This window comes from Tamandua tetradactyla, chromosome 11 (assembly GCF_023851605.1).
Source record: "Tamandua tetradactyla isolate mTamTet1 chromosome 11, mTamTet1.pri, whole genome shotgun sequence".
NCBI lineage: Eukaryota > Metazoa > Chordata > Mammalia > Pilosa > Myrmecophagidae > Tamandua > Tamandua tetradactyla.
The window spans coordinates 94,768,204-94,793,051 of NC_135337.1; the positions used below are offsets into that span (position 1 = coordinate 94,768,204).

Sequence of the window (24,848 nt, forward strand, 5' to 3'; positions counted from 1 at the left end):
AGTTTCACTACCTGAACTGCTTTGGCATCCTGCCTCAAGAGCTCCTTAACTGGGGGTGGGGAGGGAAGGAAATGCATCAAAAAGAGAAGTGAAAGCTTTTCAAAAAGTTAAATACAGGATGCCAGCAATTGTTATCAAATGCAGTGAAAAGCACTTCCCTCATATTAACATTGTCCTGACACTGAGCCTGGTTAGAGGGTAGATGCCATGAATAATGTATAACGCACAGCCCCCTCCCCTGCCACACCACTGCGTGATTGAAGTTTTCTCTTCGCTGTTCTGTTCTCAGCCTTCCCACCACCACCTTCTCTCTGGAAACTGTTTTACTCAGTCCTGTGCCTCAGCACGTAGCTTAAGTGCTCACCGCCTGTTAACCCAACCCACTCCAGCTCTCCGCAACCGCCCACCCCTGTGGCACACGGGTGGATCGCAGGGTGAGGTGAGGGCCAGACTGTGGCGGGGGGCAGGGGTTTGTACACTCAGTAAAGGTTCTGGGCTTTACCCTGCTCAGGGAATACTGAAGGATTTCAACCAGGGGGATGGCTATGCTTAGAGGACAGTGTCTTGGGATGAACTCTGCAGGATTGGGAGAGACCGGCAGGGAGATGTGAGGGCCTGGCTGTGACTCTGAAATGGAGGAGGAGGATTCGGGAGCTATTCAGAACCTCCCCAAGAGCCCGCAGGTAAGGGGTGAGGAGGTGGTGGCCACAAAGGCAGGTTTCACACAGAAGACAGTTCTGGACCAGCAAGCTGGAGTGGAAGACGATGAGTTCAGCGGTGCACACGCTGAGTTGAAAGCACTTTTGACAAATCCAGCGGTAGAAGTCAAGGCCCCCAGAGACGCAGGGATGGGGAGGCGATGAATGAAAAATTGAACCATCCTTGGAGGCCTGGGAAGTCACAGAGTGAATGAGAGGCCCCGAAAATGCGAACAGAGGGCTCGGGACATAGAGCCACAAGGAGCTCCGCTCAAGGCACAAGCCGACATCTGCCCAAAGGCGCTGACGGGGTGCGACGCAGCACCCAGAGAGAGGCAGAACTGGGTGCGGGCCACGGGCCGGCTGGGGAAAGCGCCGAGGAAAAGAGCCTTTCCAGAGGTGACCAATGGTCAGAACAGCGCCGAGGCTGCGGCCTGAAGCGTTTCTTGAGCAGAGCTAGACGGGCCATCCTGGAGCCAGGCCGAGCCTCTCCTGGGAAGGACCTTAAGGGCTTCCAGCAGCCTCTCGCGGTGCCCCGGGGGCGGCCTGAGGCGCGAGGCCAGGCTGACAGCCGGCACGTCGGCGAGGCGGCTCGGGCTCTGAGAGGCGGGAAGGGGAGCGATCCAGGGCTCGGGGTCTGCAGCTGGCCCCCGCCTCGGGTGCAAAACCCATCTTCACACACCTCCGTAGCAGGGAAAGTGACCTGTCGCCGGCCTCCCTTTCCTCCGCACGCAACGGGGATCAACAATCAACATCGGCCTCGGGTCAGTGCGAGGGTTCAAGATATGAAGTGTTGAGAAGGCGGCCTGCGCGCCTCCCCTGGCCCCTCAGGCCCCCGAGCGCGCCTCCGAGGGCGGACGGGGCGTGGGGACAGATCTCGGGGGTCCCCACAACCTCTGATTAGGTCCGCGGGCCCGTCCTGAGGAGGCCCACGCGCCTCAGGGGACTGGGGTGGCGGAGGCCGGGTTATCCCCAGGCGGGCTCCCAGGCCGGCGGAACTCCCGGAGCACATCTCCAGAGGCCGCTCCTCGACCGCGACGAGCGCCCTTTCCCTGCTTTCCTCTTCAGCACCCCGAGACCCAACACCAAGGCTTCCAGCCGCCGCCTCCGCCCACCGTCCCTTCCCGCGCTCGCCCCGCCGTCTACTGAGCCTGCGCGGACTCTGAGGGCGGACCCCGGAGACATCCCTCCCGCCCCACCACGCGTGTGCGCCCTCTGCTGGCGCCCAACGGTCTCCCCAGGGCGCGTGCGCAGTCCTTAGACCCCGCCCCCGAGCCTCCGGCGCACAGGGCCGTTGGCGACGCTCCCTGCCCTCCACCCCTCCCCTAAGGGGGCGGGGCCTCCCCAGAATTGCGGGCGGGAAGGCGTGGCCACTGGAGGTCACGCCTCCGTCCCGTTCCCCGTTTGAAGGCCGTCGACTACTCACCGCTGGCCAATCGTAGCGCGCCCTATCCCGAACGCCGGCCAATGGGAGGCGCGCTGGGACCGCTTCCGGCCCCGCGCGTTGGGCGGGCCTCGGGGGCGGGCGTCGGCCGCGATGACGCTCGGCGGGCCGGGAGCCAATGGTGGGCGGGCTCGGCGCTGATGGACGGGGCCGGCGACCAGTGGCGAGGAGCCGGCCGCACTTCCCGTCGGAGACAGAGTGTAATATGGCGAAGACCTACGATTACCTGTTCAAGCTGTTGCTGATCGGGGACTCGGGGGTGGGGAAGACCTGTGTCCTGTTCCGCTTCTCCGAGGACGCCTTCAACTCCACGTTCATCTCCACCATAGGTAACGCGGCCGGGGAGCGGCCGGGGCCTCTGTGGGGACGCCAGAGGCCCGGTCCGGGCGCGCCCCTGAGGAGCAGGTGGGGAGGGCGGAGGGGTCGGAGAGCGTCAGGGGCCCTGAGGGGCGGAGAGCCCCCGCCTCCGCTTCCCCTCGGGGGCTCCACGGGCCGCAGGGAGCGGGGCGAGTGCCCATTTTGCAGGTGGGGTAACTGAGACTCCCATCCTCAGCCTCTCGTCTAGGAGTGTCTGTCGTGGCCTGGGGTCTTCGCGCCCGTCCTCTCGTTCTGTGCTCGCAGCACACCTCCAGGCGGTCCTTTGGAGGCCCCCCGACGTGCAGAACTGGACACTGAGGCTTGGGGAATTGACCGTGGGGTCGGGACTCGCTGAGCCCCTGTTCTTGTGGCCAGGCTCTTTCTGTGCATTCTCACGCCCCGAGCAGAACTCTGCGTTACAGAGGAGACTGAGGGGAGGAGTAGGGACTTACCCAAGGTCACACGGTCTGCAGGTAGCAAGGATGGGTTTAGAACCCAGGGGTGCCTGACCCCAAAATGCCGGGGGCAGCTGTCGCAGATGGACGCCAGCACACAGCCCTGAGACCCCAGAGCCATGTCCCCAAATTGAGCCCTCTCCTTTGTCCTGTTTCCCATGGGTGAATTTTTTGTCTAGAAGGAGCAGTGAGAGGGAGTTGGTGACCTTTCCCTGCCCTGCCTTCCATCCCAGTCGAGGGTGACAGCAATGACGGGTGACAGCTGTCCACCCTGGGATCCTCATCTGCAAGGAGTTGCCAGATAAAAAAGCCTCAGTGAGAAACAAAAACCAGCCTCCGCCGCAAGCAGCCTCGGCTTCCCTATCGCGTGGCCCAGGATGTCGGTTGTCACTTTGCAAAAGAGGCTTTCCCACACAGCCAGCCCACATTGTGGTTGAGCAGAATTGGCTGGTTGCACCTCAGTTCTGACATCCACCAAAATGGAGCTGACTTCTCTTTGCTCCACAAAGCAGTCATTGCTCACTTGAGAAAGCTGGATCTGTCAGGAACATCGACCAAACGGAGTGGCCTCAGCCAGAGCTGAGAGTTTAGCTGAGTGGAGAAAACCTAGTGGGTGGGTTTTGTTTTATCCCCGTGTAACTTTGACCAAGTCGTTGTTTCTCCTCGAACCCCATGACGAGGGTGCTCAATCCATCCTTGTCCTTCACCTAGAGCGCCGTAAATCAAGTCAAGTGTTAGATGTAAGGTAGAGAGCGTTGGACCAGAGGGCATCAGACCTGCCTTCCAGTAGCTGTTTGGCCTTGGAGGAGTCCCTCCACCTCTCCGAGACCGATGTCTTCAGATTAAGAGCAGAGCTCTCTGCCTTGGCCAGGCCTGGGGCTGAGGATCAGAACTCCACCTGGACTAAGAGGTCGAGACCACCTAGAGGCAGCAGGATGGCTCCTGAGGTGGTAGCATCTCCCTGGGCACAAGTGTATCAGAATCCTCCCCCCTCCACCCTCAAGGTCAGCCCTTGGAATAACTCTTGCCTCCCCACCAACCAGGAAGTGACATTAACTCCTGGCCCACTGTGCTCAGCCCCAGACCTCAGTTTTCCAGCTTGTTCCTCACGTGCCCCAGTGAGATAAATTCTGAACTTGAGTTTTTCATTTGGATTTTAAATCTTCAACCCTGAAACCCCATGCAGCACCTTTAGGGCCCCAGGAAGGAGGCATCTGGACTATTCCATTCACGGACAAGAATACAGCTCTCTCAAGGTCATGCGGAAAGGTGGAGGTGGAGTTGAACTCAGCCTTCTCCCCGCCACCCCAATATTCTTCCTATCACATGTGTAATTTTGCTGCAGCTCTCTGTCTGCCCGGGAAGGTTAAATTTGCCGTTACCTTGAAGTCATGGCCTCATAATTCTTAGCCCTCATAAACTTGCTGCATCCTAATTAAATCTGGTGTGCTCGTAAAACCTAGGAGATGTGCAGAGCAGAGTGCTGTCTTGGACTCTGCATATTCAGCCGTGCATCTCGATTTCCTGGATCCCAGTACATCTGTGTCAGGAAGTAGAGAAATGTTTAGGACAAGCCAACATTGGGCTTCTAAGTCCTGAAATATGACTCAGTGCATAAAGGTGATTTCTAGATTGGCACTGCCTGTATCCCTGGGTTTTCTTTGTAGATCAGAGCTTGCGTGGCTGTTCATTTGCTGCCCAGGGGATGTTTTGCCAGAGGCTCTTCTCATCAGCTCCATTGATTGCTTGTGGTGTGGACTTGGCCTGTGGCTCCTGGAATCAGTTCTCGGTGACCGGGCTGTGTTCACCCAGCACCTCCTCGGGGCCCGTTCATTCCTGCAGTGAGATAGATGATGTCCGGGAAAGGCTTTCATGATCCTACAGCTCCACACACGCCCTGTTGCCCTGAATTCTCTCTTCCAGCCATCTTCCACCCATGCCTCCTGTGCCAGCAAACGCCTCAGGGCAGGGGCTGCAGAGGTGAATCAGGGAAGCAGACAGGTACATGAAGCCTGTGCACAGGGCTGGGCATCTGACAGGTGTTTTGTTCAGCCCCTGCCATTTTGAGCCACTGGAGGTAGAGGAGTGATTGAAACACACGTATCGCCTGCACTCAGGGAACGTATGTTCTAGTTGGTGGGGGTGGGGGGTTGTTGAATCATAGACGTCCGGTCACTTTGGTTCCCAGGACACCTCCTGAGGCTCGTGAGGGTGGAACTCGCATCCTTGGAACAGCTTCCCCTTGCTTGGGGCAGGGGCAGAGGCAGAGGCAGGGTTCAGTTATTTCACCTCCACAGGCCTTCCAGATCCATTACTTATAGTTTCCTGAAGCAAATACGCAAATGTGGAACCTCAGCGCATTATAAGTGCTCTGGACAAAACTAGGCAGGGTGAGGGGACAGAGTACAGGTGGTCAGGGAAGGCTCCCCTGAGGAGGCGCCTGAACAGGGCAGGAGGCAGCCAGATGGCTGTGGAAGAAAAGAACATTTCAGAAGAGGGAAGAGGGACAAAAGCCCTACGGCCCCAGGAAATGTGCTTGGAATGTGGATGGAGCAGCCCACGGGACATGGCTGGAGAGGAAGGCCTCGAGCAGTGAGGTTGCCCACTTGGATCTCAGAGCACCCAGCAACAGCTCGGCCTCTGCGAACATGGGGGCAAGCTTCTGGAAGGCTGCCGAGATGCAATTCATGTACCATTCAGTTCGCCCAGGTAAAATGTGCAGTGCTGTGGCTTTTAGTATTTTCATAGAGTTGTACAATCATTGCTGTGGTCCGTTTTAGAACTTTTTCATTATGCCGCAAAGAAACCACATACTCTTTAACCATCCCCCATCCCAGTCCTTCCACCCCTCCCAACCCTGAGCAACTTCTAATCTGCTTTCCGTCTCTGTGGATTTGCCTGGTCTGGACATTGCATCCACACGGAATAATACAACATGTGGCCTCATGTCTGGCTTCTTTCATTCAGCATAGCATTCTCGAGGTCCATCCACATTGTAACGTGTGTCAGAACCCCATTCCTTTCTATGGCGGAATGATACTCCAGCCTAAGGCTGGACCCCATTTTGTTTTTCCATCTGTCTGTCCGTTGATGGACAGCCTGGGAGATCTTGAGCAGAGGCAGGAGGTGATCAGTCTTGTACTTTGGAAGCCCTCTGGGTGTAGAAAGGGGAGTGCACCGGGTGGGGGGCAGCAGGGAGAGCAGTGAGGAGGCCACCGTGGTCATCCTAAGAGTGGACAGGTAGAAGAGGAGGGCAGAGTCAGGAAGGCTGCATGGGAGGGGCCGGCCAAGCAGTTCTGGAAGGAGAAGATTGCCAAGCTGATGGAGCATCGTGGGGCTGGGTCCTCTGCACTTGGAGGACGGGTCACAGGATGGCAGGACACAGGCTAAGAGGGGCTGGGCAGTGGCGGGGAGGGAGCAAGGCGCGAGCGTTGGGGCTGCCTGGGTTTGGCCACCGGTTCTACCGTTGTCAGCTTTACTCTGAGCTTGGGTTCCCTTCCTGGGAGAGGGGAACACATCTCCAAATGCTTTCAGATTGTGTGGGTTCCAGGGTCCCACCTGGCAGTTCCTGTGGGGACTCCATAAGCCGTGGCCACCGTGAGCTGCATGGGTTGGCAACCCCCACCCCCACCCCCATCCCAGGAAACGGACTTTCAATGACACACCCTCTTTTCCTTTTCTTTCAGGAATTGACTTTAAAATCAGAACCATAGAACTAGATGGCAAGAGAATCAAACTGCAGATATGGTAAGGTTTGCTGTTCTTTGGGGTCCCTAGCTGGCATGTGCTTTTAGCCAGAGCCCTTGGTCCACCCCGGGGCAGGGGCCCTGGTCCCTTGGTGCCCTCACACCCAGCCCGGAGAGTGCTCAGCTGCCCACTAGAGCCCAGACTCTGTGTCCACGCCTTCTGGGCAGCGGTGCTTCTGGAGGCTGGGGCAGGGGAGTGGCCGCCCAGGAGTTCCCCTTTGATCCTCTGGGTTCGACGTGGCTTCTTCTTTCCTCTCCTGGGGAGGCCCAGGCCTCACCTACTAGCACGTAGACCTCAGCTCCCAGAGCCGAAACAGCCAAGGCTGGGCCCAACAGTAAACCTTTCTTCCTTCCTTAGACCTGGGGGATGGCTTCCTGTGCCATAATGAAACTAGGGAACTGGTGAGCCTCTGAGTCCCTGTTACTGATGCTGACCAGGGTCCCTGCTGCGCTGGGAAGGCTGGATTCAGAGGGTCACGTGTAGTCACACCCAGCATCCCATAGCATGTGCAGAGGCAGCACCCTGGAGCAGACGGTGGGGGGGGGTCACACTGCGGGTGCGAGACACCCCCTGCTCCCAGGCGTGTGCCCGTGGCTGGGCACAGCATGTTGGCGGTACTGCGTGAGGCCAGCCTTCCCTGGCGCCACACCCCTCCCCGCAAGCCTCAGTGTGGGCATCCCCTGCTGCTCTCGGCTTTGGGCTGCGCACGCCTCATGAGCCGACGGCAGCAGTGAACCCAGGTGAGGCTGAACGCCTCATCGATCCTGCCGCCCTCAGCAGGAACTTTCTCTCCAACTTGTAAGTCTTCCACCGTAGAAGGTCCTCCACTTCCCAACGCATTGGCTCCTCAGCAGCCTTTGTGCCCAAGTCCAGAGTGACACCCTGCAAGCCGGCAGCAGTTTCACTTTCCTCCTGCGCTTACCCACCTCGGCAGGGCTGCGGCTTCTTTTGAAACACTGAGATGAAGCATGGGGGCAGCACACTCGCTGGGGGCCAGCGAATGGAACCATGGCTTCTGACGCCACCCACCCAACTTGCCCCTGAAGTGAGGCACTTCTGTGTAGTCCACGCCTGTTGCAGGGAAAGCCCCTGAGCCTGAGACCCCAAGACACAGGTTCTGGGCCTGGCTCTGCCACTGAGATAGTCTCATGCCATTGGAGCCGGTGATTCGTGACTCCTGGTGTCTTTGTGAGCTGCCCTCCGTGCCAAGAGCTGGGCTGGCAGCCGTGCTCCCACTCCCTGCCTGCTTCACTCCCCCGATGGCACCCGGAAGGCGAGGCTTTGCCCCCCACCCCCAGACCAGGGTGGCGTGCTAAGTGCTTCCTAAGCCATCTGCTCCGAGCAGGACCTGGACCGGCTCCTCCGAGCATGGTTCTTGTGCTCCATGCCATGCGGCCAGCGCTTCCCACACACACGGCCCCGGATTTTCACACATGACGCCATCCGTCTTTGGCTTCTCCACGGCCCTAGGATCGGGGGAAGTCCTGGGAAGCAGTCAGTGAGGAGGGGACGGTGCCTGGGCCAGTGCTGGTTGTGGCTGAGGCTCATCTGCAGCAGGGCGGCTGGGCGGGGCCCTGTGCTTCTTTAGGGCGGAGGAGTGGGGCGGCTGGGTGGGGCCTTGTCGTCTAGAGCAGGAGGAGTCAAGGACCCACGAGAAAGCTGGGCATCAGAAAATCAGTTGTGCCCTCTGGGTCGCGAGCACCCGCTCTGGCCTCTCTAATGCCCTTTTCCTCGTGTTCAGGGACACGGCCGGTCAGGAGCGCTTTCGGACCATCACAACTGCCTACTACCGGGGTGCTATGGTATGAACCTGCCTGTCTCGTGTCGTAGTCAGCACGTGTCCCTGCCCGCAGTGTCAGTGCCTTGCCCTCCCTGGGGGTCAGCTCACGGGCTCTAGGGCATCCTGACCTCAGATTAGTCTCAGCCGGAGGAGATGGGCCTACCAACCCCAAGGGCACACCCCACTTCCAGCCAGGAGTGTGGTTTAAGTGCAGCCAAAACCTGGCTCTCTGGGAATAGGGGGCAGGCGCAGGAAGCCAGTTCTTCCTGTGAGGTCCAGGGAACCCGCACACCCTGTCAGCCGGCGAGGATTTTCAGGGTCACTGGTGCTGACTTGCCCTGGAGGTTGTCTGTCGCCATGCTGGGGTGCAGGCCCGAGGCAACACGAGCCACCGGGAGGTTCGTCCCTCCTACTCAGATGGCCGTCAAGGGAGGCCATCCCTGGGCCAGGCCAGAGCAAGGTGCGAGGATGGCAGGGAGCAGGCCCCAGCAGGTCACATGCGTGGGGTGTGCGCCAGGCCAGGCATGGAGGACCTGGAGGGAGCAGAGGGTGACCCCGGGTCCCAGCCCCCTATTGTTAAGATGGAGCTGAGAGCAGGGTGTGGCCGTCCCTTCCTGATCCCCAGCCTGGAGGCACCCTGGCCTTTCCACAGAGCCCTCTTCTTTAGTAGCATAGGTGCTTGTTTCCTCTGCAGCACTGTGAGCCCCGGGAGGCAAAAGCTGCCTCCTGTGCACAGCCAGGGCCCAGGGCCTGGAAAGGTCCCGGGTGTGCCCGGAGCTCAGGCAGCGGTTGTGGACAGCAGAAATGAATGGGGGCATTAAGTATTTAGAGCCTCCCACGCAGCATCTGAAACATGCTGGGAGCTCAGTCATGTGGGTGCAACCTTAGTGCTTCCTCATTAAAATTTATCTCCTGATTTCTCCCTCATCTCGTTGTGCCCGGGGTGGGGGGAGAGGTCTGGGGCCTCAGGGCCCTGGGGTCCTGGGGGAGCTCTCCTGATTCAGGGGCGAGCTGTGTGGCTTTAGACAGGCCCTGTTCCTCTCTGGGCTGTTGTAGCCATGCTATGGTGGCGTCTGGCCAGGTGTTCTGAAGCCTGGGGGAGGTTCTGTCTGTCAGAGGTTCATCCACATGCTGGTTTGCTCAGTCCCTGTGGGGTCCTGGGAGGTTCCTGGGGGATTGCAGGTACCCTTGAGGGCAGGACTGGGGTCACCAGCCCAGTCGAGCTTGAGTCTTAGAGGTCATGTCTCTGAGCCTCGGTTTCCCCTCGTATGGAACAGGGACATGTGCTGTCCCTTGCAGTGTTGTCATCAGTATCAGACAGACACCAGGTGCTGGCTGCCTGGCCCCATGAACAGCTGCTCTAGTCCACAGTGACTGAGGTGGGGCCGCTCTGCTGCTCTCTCAGGCCATCGGCCAGTCCCCAGCCCAGCCCAGCCCTGTGCCCAAAGTTGGTCCCACTTGGGCGGGTGTTGGGGTTGGGCTGCCCTGAACTCCCACCCCAGCTGTGCCCCTCGCTTCCTTGTACACCCATGGGCAGGGGTATACCTCCCCAGGGCCTGAGCGGGCTCAGCGAGTCCCCGCCGCCGCGCCTGGCACACATAGCCAGCGCTCAGCTAACAGTGGCCTAGCCTGAACGTGAGGGAGTACAAGGCTGGGAGCCAGAAAGGAGGGCGCCCACTGGGCCGGGAGGTGCCCAGGGGAGTGTGGGACGCTGAGCAGCAGGGAGTTGGGGGCTGCTGGGACTCCGCAGGCGTGGTGGGGCTGAGCAGCACGGCAGTGCTCCGCCTGCAGCTGTGGGGACCCAGAGGCGTCAGCAGGCGGGGCTGGAAGAGGGTCCCCTCAGGTGTCTGCATGAGGAGGGAGCAGGGCAGAGGCCAGTGCGGGTAGGGGCACCCGGAGGCCAGGTGGGGGCTCCTCCCAGGTGACCCGGCCTGAGTGTCTCTCCCCCCCAGGGCATCATGCTGGTCTACGACATCACCAACGAGAAGTCCTTCGACAACATCCGCAACTGGATCCGGAACATCGAGGAGGTGAGCCCGCCACTCGTCCCTCCCCCCGCCCCCAGCAGTCCCTGGGCCTGGGCAGGAAAGGTGAGGCGCAGGCGAGTGCAGGAACTGGCCCTGAGCCCCACAGGCAGGGAGCCAGAGTCTGGGGCCTGGAGCCTGGCCACACCCACTCGCTCCAGCCTGGCCACACCCACTTGCTTGGCCTCGCTAGGGCCGCTAGGGCCGCGGTTGGAGTCCAGACACACCCCGTGACCCCTCCAGGAGCCCAGCTCCCTTCAGGGCCTGCATCGGCTGGGCTTAGTCACAGAAGGGGGCGGATGTGCTGGAGCTCAGTCCGAGCATTTGTCACTGTGTGAAGACAGTCCTAGAGCCCTGCAACCTTGTACTTGTGGGTAGGGCGAAGGGCGTGCTGCGCTGTACTTTGAGCTACAGCAAAGCAGGGTGTGAGCTGTCGGGGCTGCCCGTGTTGAGGCCGCTGAGGGCGGAACTGGGAGACCCTGGACGGAGGAGAAGGCTGGCTCGGCCCCCCTCCCCATGGCCCGCCCTCTCTCTGGGCAGGGGAGAAACTGCCCCTGTGGGTCCTCAGGGAACCCTGTCTCTGGGCAGGGGAGAAACCGCCCCTGTGGGTCCTCAGGGAACCCTGTCTCTGGGTAGTTGGTGAGAAAAGTGAGACAGGACGTTTCCCAGAGAACGGATGAGGCCCGCTGGGAAGATGAGTGCTCCCTGAGGTCCCGTCCTTCAGGGTGAGGGCAGAGAGAGAGGAGGGGACCCCACCAGGTCCAGCCTGTTTCCAGAGCCCAGAGTTTGGAAAGTGGGAGCAGGTCCCTGGACTGAGAACCAAACACAGTCTGGGAGGCTGGGAGGCTGGTGGCACAGTCTGTAGAGAAGACGTGCTATCAGCCAGAACATTCCAGCAGGCATGCTCTGGATGGAGTCGCCAGGACCCTGGCTTTGGCTGTGGGCTCAGGCTGGGCAGCCTCTCAGGCAAGGGGTGTGAGCAGCATCCCCCCTCCTCGCCCCTCAGATGGCTGGGCCTTGCCCTGAGCCCCCCACCTGCCCTCTTCCCACAGCACGCCTCTGCAGACGTCGAAAAGATGATCCTCGGGAACAAGTGTGACGTCAACGACAAAAGACAAGTGTCCAAGGAACGGGGAGAAAAGGTTCTGTGTGGTGGGGCTTAGAGTGTCAGGGTTCCCCACAGAGACCCCGAAGGGTCCCCAGTGCCACCCACAGCAGGGCCGGGACTGCAGGAAAGCCCCTCACTGCCCTTACTGCACAGGAGCAGCCTTTGAGCTAGAGGTCACCGCAAGCCCAGAGGCCTCAGGGTGCACCCCAAAAGGGCCCAGCGGAACCCCCATCCTGTGCTCAGTGCCCAGTGACAAGGGTCCAGGGAGTATCCATCCATCTGTCTGTCTCCCTGTCCGGCCCCTGCCCTGGGGCTGACCTGCGTGCATCTCCCTCCCTCGCAGCTGGCCCTGGACTACGGGATCAAGTTCATGGAGACCAGCGCCAAGGCCAACATCAACGTGGAGAACGTGAGTCTGGTGCGCCGGGGCTCCGCACTGTACTGCCTGGCTCTGTTCCCCAGCCTGGCCTCCCAGGGCATTGCCCCGGCAGCACCCACAGGGCTTAGGTATGCCCCGGTCAGCCTAGGCTGGCCCTCTGGGATGCCACATCTTGGTGACACTTAGGCAGCCCTGAGACCCAGCCACAGATTTGCAGTGGGGAAACTGAGGCCTAGAGCAGCAGGTGAGGGCCTAGTCACAGCCCACGTAGGGTCCCTGACAAGCCTGGCCCAGCCCTCTCACTCCTCTCCTGGGGCAGGGGCTGGTCTTGCAGCCGACCCAGCTTCCCCTCTGTTCTGCTGGCCTGGTGCTCGTCCTAAAGCCTTCTTCCTCGTCCCTCCCAACCCAAACCTCTCGTGGCTCCCCGCTGCAGACCGCAGGAACAGCTCCTCACCACCCACCGCCACACCTTTGACATGTTCCTTCCCCTTTTGTGACCGTCAGACTCCTCTTTAACCAACCCAAATGGCCCCTCTCCCGAGGAAGCCTCTACCGTGCCCCAGCCCCTGAGCGCACTCTGCTGCCACGTGGCTGCCTCTCCCTCCAAACCAGGAACGCCCTGAGTGCAAAGCGCAGGACCCAAACGAGGACGTTACCCCTGACCCCAGGGGCAGGGCGGGTGCACACGTGGGCTTTATAAGTGTGGACGGAAAGCAATGACATGGTTCAGAGGAGGTGCTGGGGGCCGCAGTGGGGTCCAGGCCAGCTTGAGCCCTCCACTGTGCTCAGGAAAACGGACGTTCCCCTCCCCAGTTCACCGTGGCCGCTGTCACAGGTAACACGCCACGCAGCTTAACAGGGATCCGTCGTCTCCCAGTTCCAGAGGCCAGTCCAAAACCAAGGTGGCAGGGCTGGCTCTCGAGTCGACAGTGTGCTGGTGTCCTAGTGCTGCCCCGTTGGCTCTGACTCGGAGATCGCATGGCCATCTCTCTCCACATGTGTCCCGCTCGCTGTGTCCATTTCCTCTGCTTTGCAGACTCCAGTCCTACCGGATTAAGACCCATGCTGCTTCAGCTGGCCTCGCCTTACCCTATCTCTTCTTTAAGGCTCCTGTTTACAGACCGGTTCAGTCACAGGCTTGGGGCGTAGGACTTGGGTGTGCCTCTCTGGGGTGGGGGTGGGATTCGGTCCAGCCAGGCCTCCCCCTCCAGCCAGGGCTCATCTCTGTCTCTTCCCTGCCCCTGGCCACCAGAAGTAGGACCAGAGCAGACGGACAGAGTAGGGTGTTGGGGACGGAGAGCCTGGTCCTGCTGCCAGCCATCAGCTAACCACTGGGGGCCTCGGGTACTCTCTGAGCCTCAGTTTCCCCTCTGGTCAGTCAAATGGTTCCCAGCTCCTGGGGTTGCTGGCTCAGGGGAAGTGGCACCTGTAGGAGTCCCTTGTTGACTCTGAAGTGCTCTGCAAAGGTGAGGGTTGGCACTGGAGAGGAGTTAGAGGGTCTCAGAGGCTGGGCTGGGCTGGACTGGGAGCCACGCCTACTGCCACTTGGTTGGGGGCCACCCCAGGCACCCTTTGGGCTCGTTGCACATGCATGTGTGATTGAGCACCGCAGCCCATCATGTCCACTCCATGCAGGCAGTCCCCGGAACCCCAGGACCCTCCCCCCACCCCATGGACGCTGACCACCTCCCTTTTCTTGCAGGCGTTTTTCACTCTCGCACGGGATATCAAAGCAAAGATGGACAAAAAATTGGTGAGTGCCTGCTCTCCCCAAATGCTGGTATGGGACTTGTCAGGTCCGGCCAGCAGTGGCGCTGGAGCTTTCCAAAGGCCACCCAGAGCCCCAGCTAAGCCCTTGCAGGGAGCAGGAGGGCTTGCAGGGGGCTGAGCAAACCCCTCCCCTTCCTTGGGGACCAAGAGCTGCCAGGAGCATAATAGCCAACAGGCCTTGGGAGCACAGGCCTGGGCAGCATAGCACATTCAGACAGACGGGCCTCGGGAGCACAGCACAGACAGGTCTGGGGAGCACAGTGTCAGATAGACAGGCCTCGGGAGCACAGCACAGACAGGCCTGGGGAGCATAGCACATTCAGACAGACAGGCTAGCCCTGGGAGCACAGCACTGCCAGACAGACAGGCTGGCCCTGGGAGCACAGCACAGACAGGCCCTACCCACAGAGCTCCTGGTAAGGGAAGGACACAGCACTCGAAGAAGGCTCAGGACAAATGACCGGTGTGAGGAGAGAGCCCTTGTCTGAAGGAAAGCCTCCCTGATGGCCCCCACAGGGCTAGGGCCCAGCCTCTGTCCACAGCAATGAGCCCCTCAGCAGTCTTTGTTGCTTCTCTCGGATGATAAACATTAACTGTCGAGCAGTTGTAACAAAAGTGCACCAGAAGCCCCCGGTGTCCCTCCAAGCCCCGCCCCACCCCATGCACAGTTTCCCCCATCATTAGCCTCTTGCGTTGGTGCCGTACATCTTCCACAGCGGACGGGCCAGCACTGCTGCGGCATCAGCCGGGGAGGCCACAGCTGACAGGGAGGCTCCGTCTATGCTAGCCGCTCCGTGGACTTCCGTGAACGCGGAATAGGTGTGGCTGCGGCCAGGACACCAGACAGGAGAGCACCACTGTCCAGACAGTGGCCCGTGCTCCCCCCACTCACCCCTTCCCACGCACACCAAGCCCGTGGCACATCTTACCCACATGTCCCGGTAACATACATGTAACACACACATCGCTGTGGTCATCGCTCGTGGTGCTGTCTGCCATCCCCACCTCCAGCCCCAGGCCTGTCCAAACCCCCAGGCAGAAACTCTCCCCATGAAGCAACAAGCTCCCCTACCCCCCGGCCCCCGGTAACCTCTCCTTCTTCCTGTGTCTGTGCGTGTCCTAAGTCCAGACCATTCTCGTCCGTGAGGCTGAGCGATGTCCCTCTTGTGGTTGGCTTCCTTCACTCAGCATGACACCTTCAGGGTGCAGCCACGTCACAGGGACACGATGTCCTCCCTTTTCTGTGTTCCAGTGCACGGATTTTGTCCGTTCAAGCAGCGGTGGCAAATCTTGCAGGCCAACGACCCCTTCTCTCTCCAGCCTCCAGCTCTAAACGTGGCAATACCTCTGCACCCTTGGGTGCCCCCAAGCTGTCCTGCCATATGGCTTTTTCATCTGCTGCCCTTCCCTTGGTTTTCTTTTGGGTGTTTGGTTAGTATACGAGAAGTTGCATATTCCACGCCACTCAGCATAAATTGGTCCTTCTTGGCAGGAATCTGAGCACTTTCCTGGACTTTTGGGGTATCCGGAGGTGCTAAGTGCTGTTCCGAGTTCTCTTTTCTTGGTTCTAGCAAATGCTGTTCCCCTGGCTGCATCCTGTCCTCTAATAAAAGGACCTAAGGCCCTGTACTTGTGGCTTCGAAGGCCTGGTCAAATGAGAAGTTGCACAGAAAATACACACTGTCTTTCAAGTAGTTCCAGTCAGATTGAAAGCAAATATATTTTCTTAAGATGCTGTAAATTGCTGGGCGCATATTTGATTGAATTGCAGCTTCTCGGCCCAACAAAAAATATTCTGTGTAAATGATTGCGTTGACCAGCAGCAACATCCAGTGATTTTCTCAGCGTTCTACTTCGGCGTGAAGATAAAGCTTTGCTTCTTAGCCATCCTCACTTTTCCCATTTCTTCACCCACGCTTTTCACACTGACCTCTTGGTTACCTTGAGAATGTCCAGTGCTGTCTCTAGGCTGCACTCAGAATCCTTCAGATTTCTTTTTCTTCATCGAATTGCAGCTCCCCAATGCCCCATTTCCTACTCCTGTTTATTCAGTTGTACTCTGATGTTTTCTCCCCCAGCTTTTGCATGGCTGTCCCAGCCAGCTCCACCTACCCCACCTTCTCCTGGGCTCCGGCCAGGCCCCTCCCCACCTTGTCCTGTCTCTTCCCTGCATCCACTCCACCCCAGCCCCACTGGCCTTCCTGCCCCAGACCTGCTCCACATGCACCCCAGGACCCCGAGGTGCTCCCCCGCGTTAGCTTCCCGTGACTGCCACGGTGGATCGTCACACACTTAGCCGCTTAAAACAGCACAGATTTACTATCACACAGTTCAGGAGGTCAGGAGTCCAGCCCAGGTCTCACTAGGCTAAAACTAGGGTGTCAGGGCTGCATGCCTTCTGCTGGTTTTAGGGGAGACTCCGCTTCCTTGTCTGTTACACATCTACTTGCTGCCTGCCTCCTTGTCTTCTGGCCCCACCTTCGCCTTCGAAACCAACATCTCTCTGACTGCTCTGTCCTTCCCTGACCACATGGCTGGGATGGATTCTCCACTTGGAAGGGCTCGTGTGATTGGGTCAGCCTGCCCAGATAATTACCCATCTCAGGGTCCTTAACCCCATCTGCAGAGCCTCCTTTGCTGAGGAAGAGGACATATTCACAGGTTCCAGGGATTAGGATGTGGGCTTCTTTGGGGGGCCATGAGTCTTCCTGCCACACCCCTGGACCATTTTCAGTCTCACTTCCTCACTTCACGAGGTGTGCTCAGCCATTGCCGTTGGAACTTACCTCCCACTGTCAACTCTAACCCCTTGCCCAGCTTCCTTCCTCTCTTATTAGTCACCAGCATGTGAAATCGCGCTGTTTATCTTTTTCCTGCATGATAATCTCCTTCCCCCCAACACAGCCTGAGCTCCCTGAGACATCCCCTCCTGAATAAAGGTTTCACTTAAGGGCTGAAATAGGAGAAGGCATTAATGAAAAGTAGGGAGAGCATTCCAAATGGGCGGCAGGATTGGGTGATGAGAGGGTGTTGCAGGGTGGGAAGGCCACATTGAGAGCTTTGAATCCTGGGCTACAGATCTGGGCATTTTCAGAAACCGCGGAGCCCCTGGGCTGTTCTCAGGAGGGGCAGGGTGATGAGAGGCAGGGCACGCCTGAACCCCAGCACAGGGCACAGACCAGCCAGGTGAGAGGTAACCCAGGGCCTTTCTGCGGCTCCTCCTGCCTGCGGGTAGGTGGATGGAAGGAAGGAAAGAAGGAGGGGCAGTGACTAAATTATTGGAAAGAAGTTGGAAGAGGGAAGAAAAGGTTTGGGTGGGTGAATAAATGGTTGGAAGATTGGGTGATTGGGAGGAGGTGGGTGGGCAGGAGATGAAAAGTAGATCTGTGGGTTTGTGAAGGAATTGAGTGTCTGGTTGGTGGGAAAGGGGTGGCCTGGCAGGTGAATGGACAGTTGGAAAGAGACTGGGTGGGTAGATAAGGTAGGTCGTGGACGCATGCATGTAGATGGCAGATGGACGGTGGACAGGTTAGACGGCTAGATTGGGGTGATGGATGGATGAACTGATGAACAGACGGATAGGTAGTTGGTAGGGGCCAGGGGATGGTGGGAAGAGGACTGATGGACAGACGGATGGATGGTTAGAAGAAGACTGATGAACAGATGTTGGTTAGGAAAGACAGATAGGTGACGGATGAGTGACAGATGACACAGATGGTTGAAGAGGACTGTGGGTAGGTGATTGGATGAATGGATGGACGGACAGATTGGAAGGACCAGTGGGTGGACTGAACAGATGTTTGGATCGTGGTTGGTTGGAAGAAGATTGATGGGCAGATGGACAGAGGGATGGCTGGATGGTCAGTGCGGTACCAGGGCTTGGCCATAACCACCAAAAATCTCTTGTGACTTCAGGAAGGCAGCAGCCCCCAGGGCAGCAACCAGGGAGTCAAAATCACGCCCGACCAGCAGAAAAGGAGCTTCTTCCGATGTGTCCTTCTGTGAGGGCTGCGCCTTACCCTGAGCCGCGCTCAGCCGAGCTGACTGTGCCTCCTCTGACTGGGCCCGCCCACCCCACGCCCTCCACCCGCGGCCGCTGGGCCCTGGCCTCCAGAACGAAATCGAGAAATTGTTTTATTTTAGTCACTGCCTCATCCTTTCCACCTTTGGGGATGGAGTAAGTTAAGGATCTGCCATTTTTCCCGTAACATTGTCCGAAGAGGCCTGTGCCCTGGGTGGCCAGGGAGAGATGGCGGCGGCGGGGTCCTCAGGCCTTGCCTGGGGGCTTGTGACGCCTCGTCTGGCCGGGACTCCACCGACTCCACCGGGAAGCAGCAGCCGTCCAGGAGTGCCAGGGGCTCCCGCTGCCTTACGCCTCTGCTTCCACCGGCACCTCTCTTCTCGGTTTTGGACAAGTGACAAAAATTTTCTTGACCCCCCCCCCCCCCCAGCTTTCTTTCTACTTGTCAAACCAAAGGGAAGCACAACTGAGACCACCCCGTGGAAAGCACTTGGAAGGGAGCAAGTGTGTTGGTCTCCTGCGGCCCAGCCACAGTTAGCAGGCGCTCCCCGAGGTCCCCCCGCGACCTTCGAGGGGACGCTACCAGAGGTCTCTGCAAGCCACGGGCAACCCCAAAAACAACCTCCCAGGCTCCCACAGCCCACCCGTGACCGGGCCCCTGCTTCCCCTCCCGCCGTCTCCACACCGGACACTCTTCCCGGCAGAGGTCACTTTTCCAGATCCATTGTGCCACCGAGTGATTCCGTCTCTGAGCTCCAGCAGCAGACCCAGGCCGTTGGGACGAAGCCCCAAGGGCGAGGCGGCCGGGTCCGCACGGAGGGACGGCCATGGAGCAGCTTCTGCCACGGCAGCTCGGCCTTCTGCAGAGACTGTGCCGCTGGCACCAGGTGGCTGGCGTGGAGGGCCTGCGCCCCTGATCCCCCACACTGCTGTCATTCCAGGCCGTTGGCTTCCTAACGGCTCCGTTTCTGAATTAAAACCAACCGACCAGCAATAGCCTGCTCTCCCCTGGAACCCTTAACCTGCTCTGTTTACATCTATAAATGCACTTAAGGAATACAAACAAGCGAATTAAAGCGCATTTTAAAGTCAGTGGCTTTTATGTCCCTTTTTTCCCTCTGGCTGTAGGCAGTGGGTCCTCACCAGCCTGAGGGCCGTCTCCAAAATATGATGCCTTCCATGAAAAGGACTTCAGGAAACTGTCCAACCCACCCTCCTGTGCACTGTGGCCCCAGCACCCCCTGCTCTCCCCAGACCCAGCTTTTATGAATGCAGGGTCCCCGCTGCACCCCAAAGATCCTCGTCCGCCTGATTGAGTCTTGGTTCTGAGTGCCCACCCCTTTGCCTCCTGGAGGAGCCGGCACTTGGGGCCCCCAGCTCGGCCACCTCCGCCCCTCACGTCCCCCACACCCCCTCCCAGGGCCCCCCTCTCCACCCACGCTGGCTCCCCCAGGGGATCCCCTAGGAGGCCTCACAGCACCTCGTCCTCACGGCTGAGGTATGCTACATGGGAGAACACAACACAGCCCCCCAACGGGGCAAGGTTGCGGGGTCAGGACCGGGCACAGGGACACGCCAAATCCCCCTGGGAGTGCATTGCAGCGACGTGTGAAAGGCATCAACCCGGGAAGCTGTCAGGGAAGCTGTCAGAGACCCGAGCCTGGAATGCACATTCCCATTAACCTGGGGAGCTGGTTAGAGACCCAGGCCTGTGGCAGCGGTGTTCCCATTGACCTGGGAAGCTGTTAGAGACCCAGGGCCAGGGCGGGGCACGTGGGCAGTACCTCTTGGCTCCCCAGACAGAGGGCAGATGTTCCGCAAGCCGTGTTTGTTCACACAGCCGAGGCCCGCCCTGGCGAGCCCCCCTTTCACATGTATACCGGCGTAGGGACCACCCGCCTTTCCCAGCAGCAGCCTCAGGCCAGCCCGGTGAATTCTCCCACACACACTCCCGTGGCTGGGGATGCACTGATGACAGCCAACCAACTGCAGGGCGCCCACCTGCCTGCCGGCCGCCCCAACCCAACATGGCCAAGGAAAAGCTCTCAACTTGGCCTCTCGTCACAGCCGCCCCCCGGCTCCCCAGGCTGCCCTCCCTCCTTCAGCCTGTTTCCAGGGTGTTCCTAAGAAATTGAAACCCTTCCCACTGCCCCTCGTCCTTGACACACATCCCACCCTCCCCTGGCTCCGCATGCCCGACACCCCACGCTTGTCGCTGCCTTGGGGCCTTGGCACTTGCCATGGCCTCGGTCCAGTGCATGGCCCCCGGAAACCTGCACGGCCTCCGGAATCTCCAAGCCCATGGAAACCCACCTGGCCTCCTCAACCGTCACAGCCCTGCAGGGCTGCTCTGCAGAGAAGCCCCCACCCCACTCACCCTCTCCTTGTCCCTCCCCCTGTTCTCAGTGTTGTTTGGACGTCCCTTGTTCGTGCCTGCAATGCTGTCCCCTCCCTCAGCATGTCAGCTCCGTGCCAGCAGGGAATGCATGGCATGTGCATGGGTTACCTGCACCCTTTGAATTGATGAAGGACGCGGCCCTGGTTTGGAGCTGTTGTGTACCCCGGGAAAGGCCGTGTTCTCTTAATCTACCCTGTGGGTGCAGAGCTGTTGTGGGTGGGGCCTTTTGATTAGGTTTTTCAATTGCCGTGTGATCCATTCAAGATGAGTCTTGCTCTTTTTACTGGGGTCCTTTATGACAGGACAGAGGACAGAAAAAGCCCACAGAAAGGTGGGAGAGAAACACACAGAGAAATTTGGAAAGAGCTTAACTGAGCGAGAGAAAAGCCCCAGGGAAGCTCAATGAGGCCACTGGAACCAGAAGCTGGAAGCAATGGAACCCTGGTGAGAATTCCCAGCCCTGTGCTTTCCCATGAGACAGAGATGTCCGGATGCCAGCAGCCTGTTTTCAGAGAAGGTATCATCCTTTTGAAGCCTTAATTGGGACATTTTCGGGTATAAGCTAATGAACCCCCGTTGTTAAAAGCCAGTCCATTTCTGGCATATTGCATTCCGGCAGCTCTAGCAAACCAAAACAGATGCACATGTCATCTCCACAGCTGGGCTTCCCCGCAGCTCAATCCGTAGCCCCTAAACCTGCAGGTGGATCCCCCTTCCCAGGCGTCCACCCTCCCTGAGCCCCCAGTCCCACAATCCGCCCCAGATCATCCTGAGGAGAAGGCGGTGCAAACTCGGGGGGCTGGTGGCTCCTGCCGTGCTTTCCCTTCCCCCCCAGGGCGGATCAGGGGTCTGCCCTCAGGAACCCCTTGGGAGATTTGTCAAGGCTCCCAGCCCCGAGTCCCCAAATCCTGCTTCTAAAAGACCAAGCCCCCAGCGGTGCAGAGTCACATCTGAGGCCCATCGGGGATACCTTTGCTCTCTTTCCACCCCAGCTGGAAGCCCCAAGATTCTGAGAAGTCCGGTGCACAGAGGGTGGTAACGGTCAGTACAGAGGTGGGCTGGGGGCCATCCTGCGCCCGGCGTCCTGAGCCCTTTAAGTGAAGCTCAGGGACAGGTGGGGGGCTCTAGGCCCATGCTAGAATCCCAGCCTGCCCCCACTGGGCCGCAGGAAGTCGCCTCATCAGCTGTGCCTCAGTCTCCTCGTCTGTAAAATGGAGGGACAATAGTTCCCACTTTGTAGGCAGAGCCATGGAGTTTGTGTGTCCTAAATGCTGATATGACACATCATGGGCACCGCCAGAGCAGCTGCCACCTGTGTGGTTGCCGTCACCTCGTCCTCACCACCACTCCTCTCATGCCCCAGGGGAACTCACTTCTTTCATGCAGTGTGTGTCCCTACCAGGGCACTAGACTTCCAAATAGCTTATGGCTTTGGGCTGTGATTATATTTGTCCCATACCGCCCCTGCCGAATTTCCACCCGGTTGTCCAGCCAGGCCAGGGGAAACTTCCCCATCCCACTTTCTATCCCCCTTCTCACTCAGACCGTCACCTGTTTTTCTTATGTCTAAAGTCTCTGATGGGCAAGGAGATGGCCTCTATTCTGTGTCCCCTCCTACGAGGAAAGATTACACCTTGGGTTCTGTTTTATTTTTAGCAAAAGGAATGATTTAATGGCTATAAGCAAGACAAAGCAATAGGAGTGTGCTTCTTTTGCAGACTGGGGACAATGAAATGATTTTTTTTCCCCATACAAGCACGAAACAATATTCACGGACAAAACACCCTCCACATAACTGATGGGTGATGGACACACACCAGATTTCGACCAAACACACTGTTTTTTGTTGTTGCTGTTGTTGTTTTGGAGAAGCTCTAGAGAAGTATTTCATATACCATCAGTTCACCCACTTAAACCTTAATTCGATGGTTTTTAGGGCGGTCAATCATCCTTATTTGGAGATTCCATATTTGTAAATTTGTCTACTTGCTAAAGCGTATTTGCAACCCCGAAATCAATACCCGTGGTACTTCCACGATCACTCACACACATCCACCAGCGTGGCAGAAAGTTTGAGTTCGACCCCAACGGAGTTCAAACAAGGCAATGAGCTGCCTTCTTGCCTCAGCTCTCAGGATGGAAACTGAGGGTCCTTCTGGCAGTATATTCGGTGCCATGTTTTTTGCATATTTGTGCTTTGTACAGGTGATTTCGCTGTTTAAAATGTCCCTTGGATTGTAACATGCTTCCACTGAAGGTAACGAAGGCAACATGCCAAAACTAAATGTCAGTAAGTGGGGGTTATGGGGGAGGGGTGTGGGATTCTTTCGTGGGAGAAAAGAAATGTCCTCATATAGATTGTGGTGGCAAAGACATGGCTATGCGATTATTCCCGGAACCACTGATTTTTTTTCCTGAGGTTGGATTGTATGATGTGCAAATAAAACTGCTTAAAAATGCAAAAAAAAATAAATAAATAAAATAAGGTCCCTGGACATAATGCCAAAATCTAGTGTTCTTAAGCACAAAAAGGCTGCGAAGCGCCGTATTACGTGTGTCCGATTATAAGTAAATTCTGACAAGAACTATTTCAGAGGTTCAATAGTGGACAAAGACTCAAGGGGGAAAACTAAAAATGTATGCCATGGCCAGTAGGTAACAGGAAGACATCAGTCGTATACAATATTGCTGGGGACAACTAATGGGGGGGGACAAGTGATAAAGGGTAGTTTGGATTTCACAGTTGGTGACTGTCGGTTGTCACTATGGACCAGTGAAAATTGTCTTAAATTGAGAGTGCTAGTGAGGATACTGTAAGACATGGTTTGTTTATTTGGGACATCATCCATTATGCCCTATAGATGGAGAGAACTGAAGGGTGCTGCGCCGGTTCGAAACTGTTATGTACCCCAGAAAAGCCATGTTCTTTAATCTTGATTCAGTATTGCTGGGTGGAATCTTATTGATGAAGTTGGTTGTATGGGAACATGACCCACCCGATTGTGGTGGAACATTTTGATTAGGTGGCTTCCATGGAGATGCGACCCACCCATTCCAGGTGGGGTTACTTACTCGAGCCCTTTAAGGGGGAACTTTTTTTTTTTGCATGGGCAGGCACCAGGAATCGAACCCGGGTCTCCAGCATGGCCGGCGAGAACTCTGCCACTGAGCCACCACAGCCCACCTTTTTTTTTTTTTTTTAAGAGGGAACCATTTTTGAAAGAAGCTTCAGAGCCAACAGAGCCAATAGGAGACACAGACATTTGGCGATGCAGAAAGTAAATGCCTCCCGAGGCAGCTGTTTGAAAGGAGAAACCAGGAGAGAAAGATAGCCAACGTCGCCACGTGCCTTCCCAGCTGATGGAGAAACCCTAATGTCATCGGCCCTTTCCTGAGTCAAGGTATCTTTCTCTAGATCCCTTAGTCTGGATCTAGACAAACGTCGTGGTGGCTCAGTGGCAGAGGCATCAATGACATTTTATGGCCTTAGAGCTATAAACTCATAACTCAATAAATTCCCTTTACAAAAGCTGTTCCATTTCTGGTATATTGCATTTCCAGCAGCATTAGCAAACCAAAAGAAGTGCAGTGACTGAGAGGCAGGAGACGAATTGTGATGCATTGATGCGACGGAATATGCTGCAGCCACAGAAAGGAAGGACGTTGAGAGGCACACAGCAAACTAAATAAACCTTGGGGACAATGTGTTGTGCAGAATAAGCCAGAAACAAAAGGACAAATATGCTATGGTCTCTTTCAGAAAATAAAAGAAAATCGGAGCCTGGATTGTAAGCAGCCATACTTGTCTGACGTCGTAAGTGGATTTCTAGATGCTGAGACACTGAGCCATACCTGAATCACCTGGTGTTTCCCTGGAACTTTAAATAACTCTGTGACACCTGAGACCCAGAAGTGGAGAGCTGCAGCCCTGAAAGTTAGCATCGCTGTATAATAACAGTCAAAGCAACCAAAAAGGAGATCGGGCCTCATTCAGAAATAAAAACATAGCCCATCTGGCTGGAGCGAAGGTAAATCAGAATACAGAGTAAAAGAGGACACTGTAAGTGCTCTAGGACTTCAGCCACTATGGGACAAAAGCAGAGGGGTTTGTTATGTCTAGAGCCTAAACTTTCAGTAACACACACCCTAAATCTACCTGTCTGCACAGCTCATTTAAACGACCCAAACTCCTGGAGTCCAGGACAGGAGTGAGGTTTTGTAATACTGTATAGTTAAGATAATTCCAGGATACATCTCAGACTATGTGGGCTGATAATTAAAAAGTATTAGTAGAGTCTCTTGGGGGTCTGAAGGAGAAAAAAAAATGTATATATATATATGGAACTATTAAACTTTCCCACCTTGGAAATCCCAGGTACCCTCTCAACCACAGGAGACTTGCTAGAAAACAAGCCAAGCCCTGGATTTTGAGGCTTGCCATTAGGAAACTCATTTCTGTAGGGGAGAAGCTAAGAGTACTTATAATGGAGCCTAAGAGTTGTTTCCAAGAAACCTCTTTTGTTGCTCAGAGGTGGCCTCTCTCTCTCTAAGCCCAACCCTGCAGGGAAAACCACTGCCTTCCCCCTACTTGGGACATGACATTCAGCAGTGTAAGTCTCCGTGAGCACACGGGGCCTGATCACAGGGGGATGAGTCTGGCCCTGGCA

General features: G+C 57.2%; 1 protein-coding gene across 1 annotated transcript; it reads left to right on the forward strand.

Moving 5' to 3' along the window:
- Positions 1-2,280: 2,280 nt before the first annotated feature.
- On the forward strand, positions 2,281-18,875 carry RAB8A (RAB8A, member RAS oncogene family). The gene is made up of 8 exons (XM_077121965.1): positions 2,281-2,471; positions 6,641-6,701; positions 8,443-8,503; positions 10,434-10,511; positions 11,558-11,647; positions 11,957-12,022; positions 13,695-13,745; positions 17,678-18,875. The coding sequence occupies exons 1-8, from the start codon at positions 2,348-2,350 to the stop codon at positions 17,765-17,767; spliced, it is 621 nt and encodes a 206-aa protein (XP_076978080.1). The 5' UTR covers positions 2,281-2,347; the 3' UTR covers positions 17,768-18,875.
- The last annotated feature ends 5,973 nt before the right edge of the window (positions 18,876-24,848 follow it).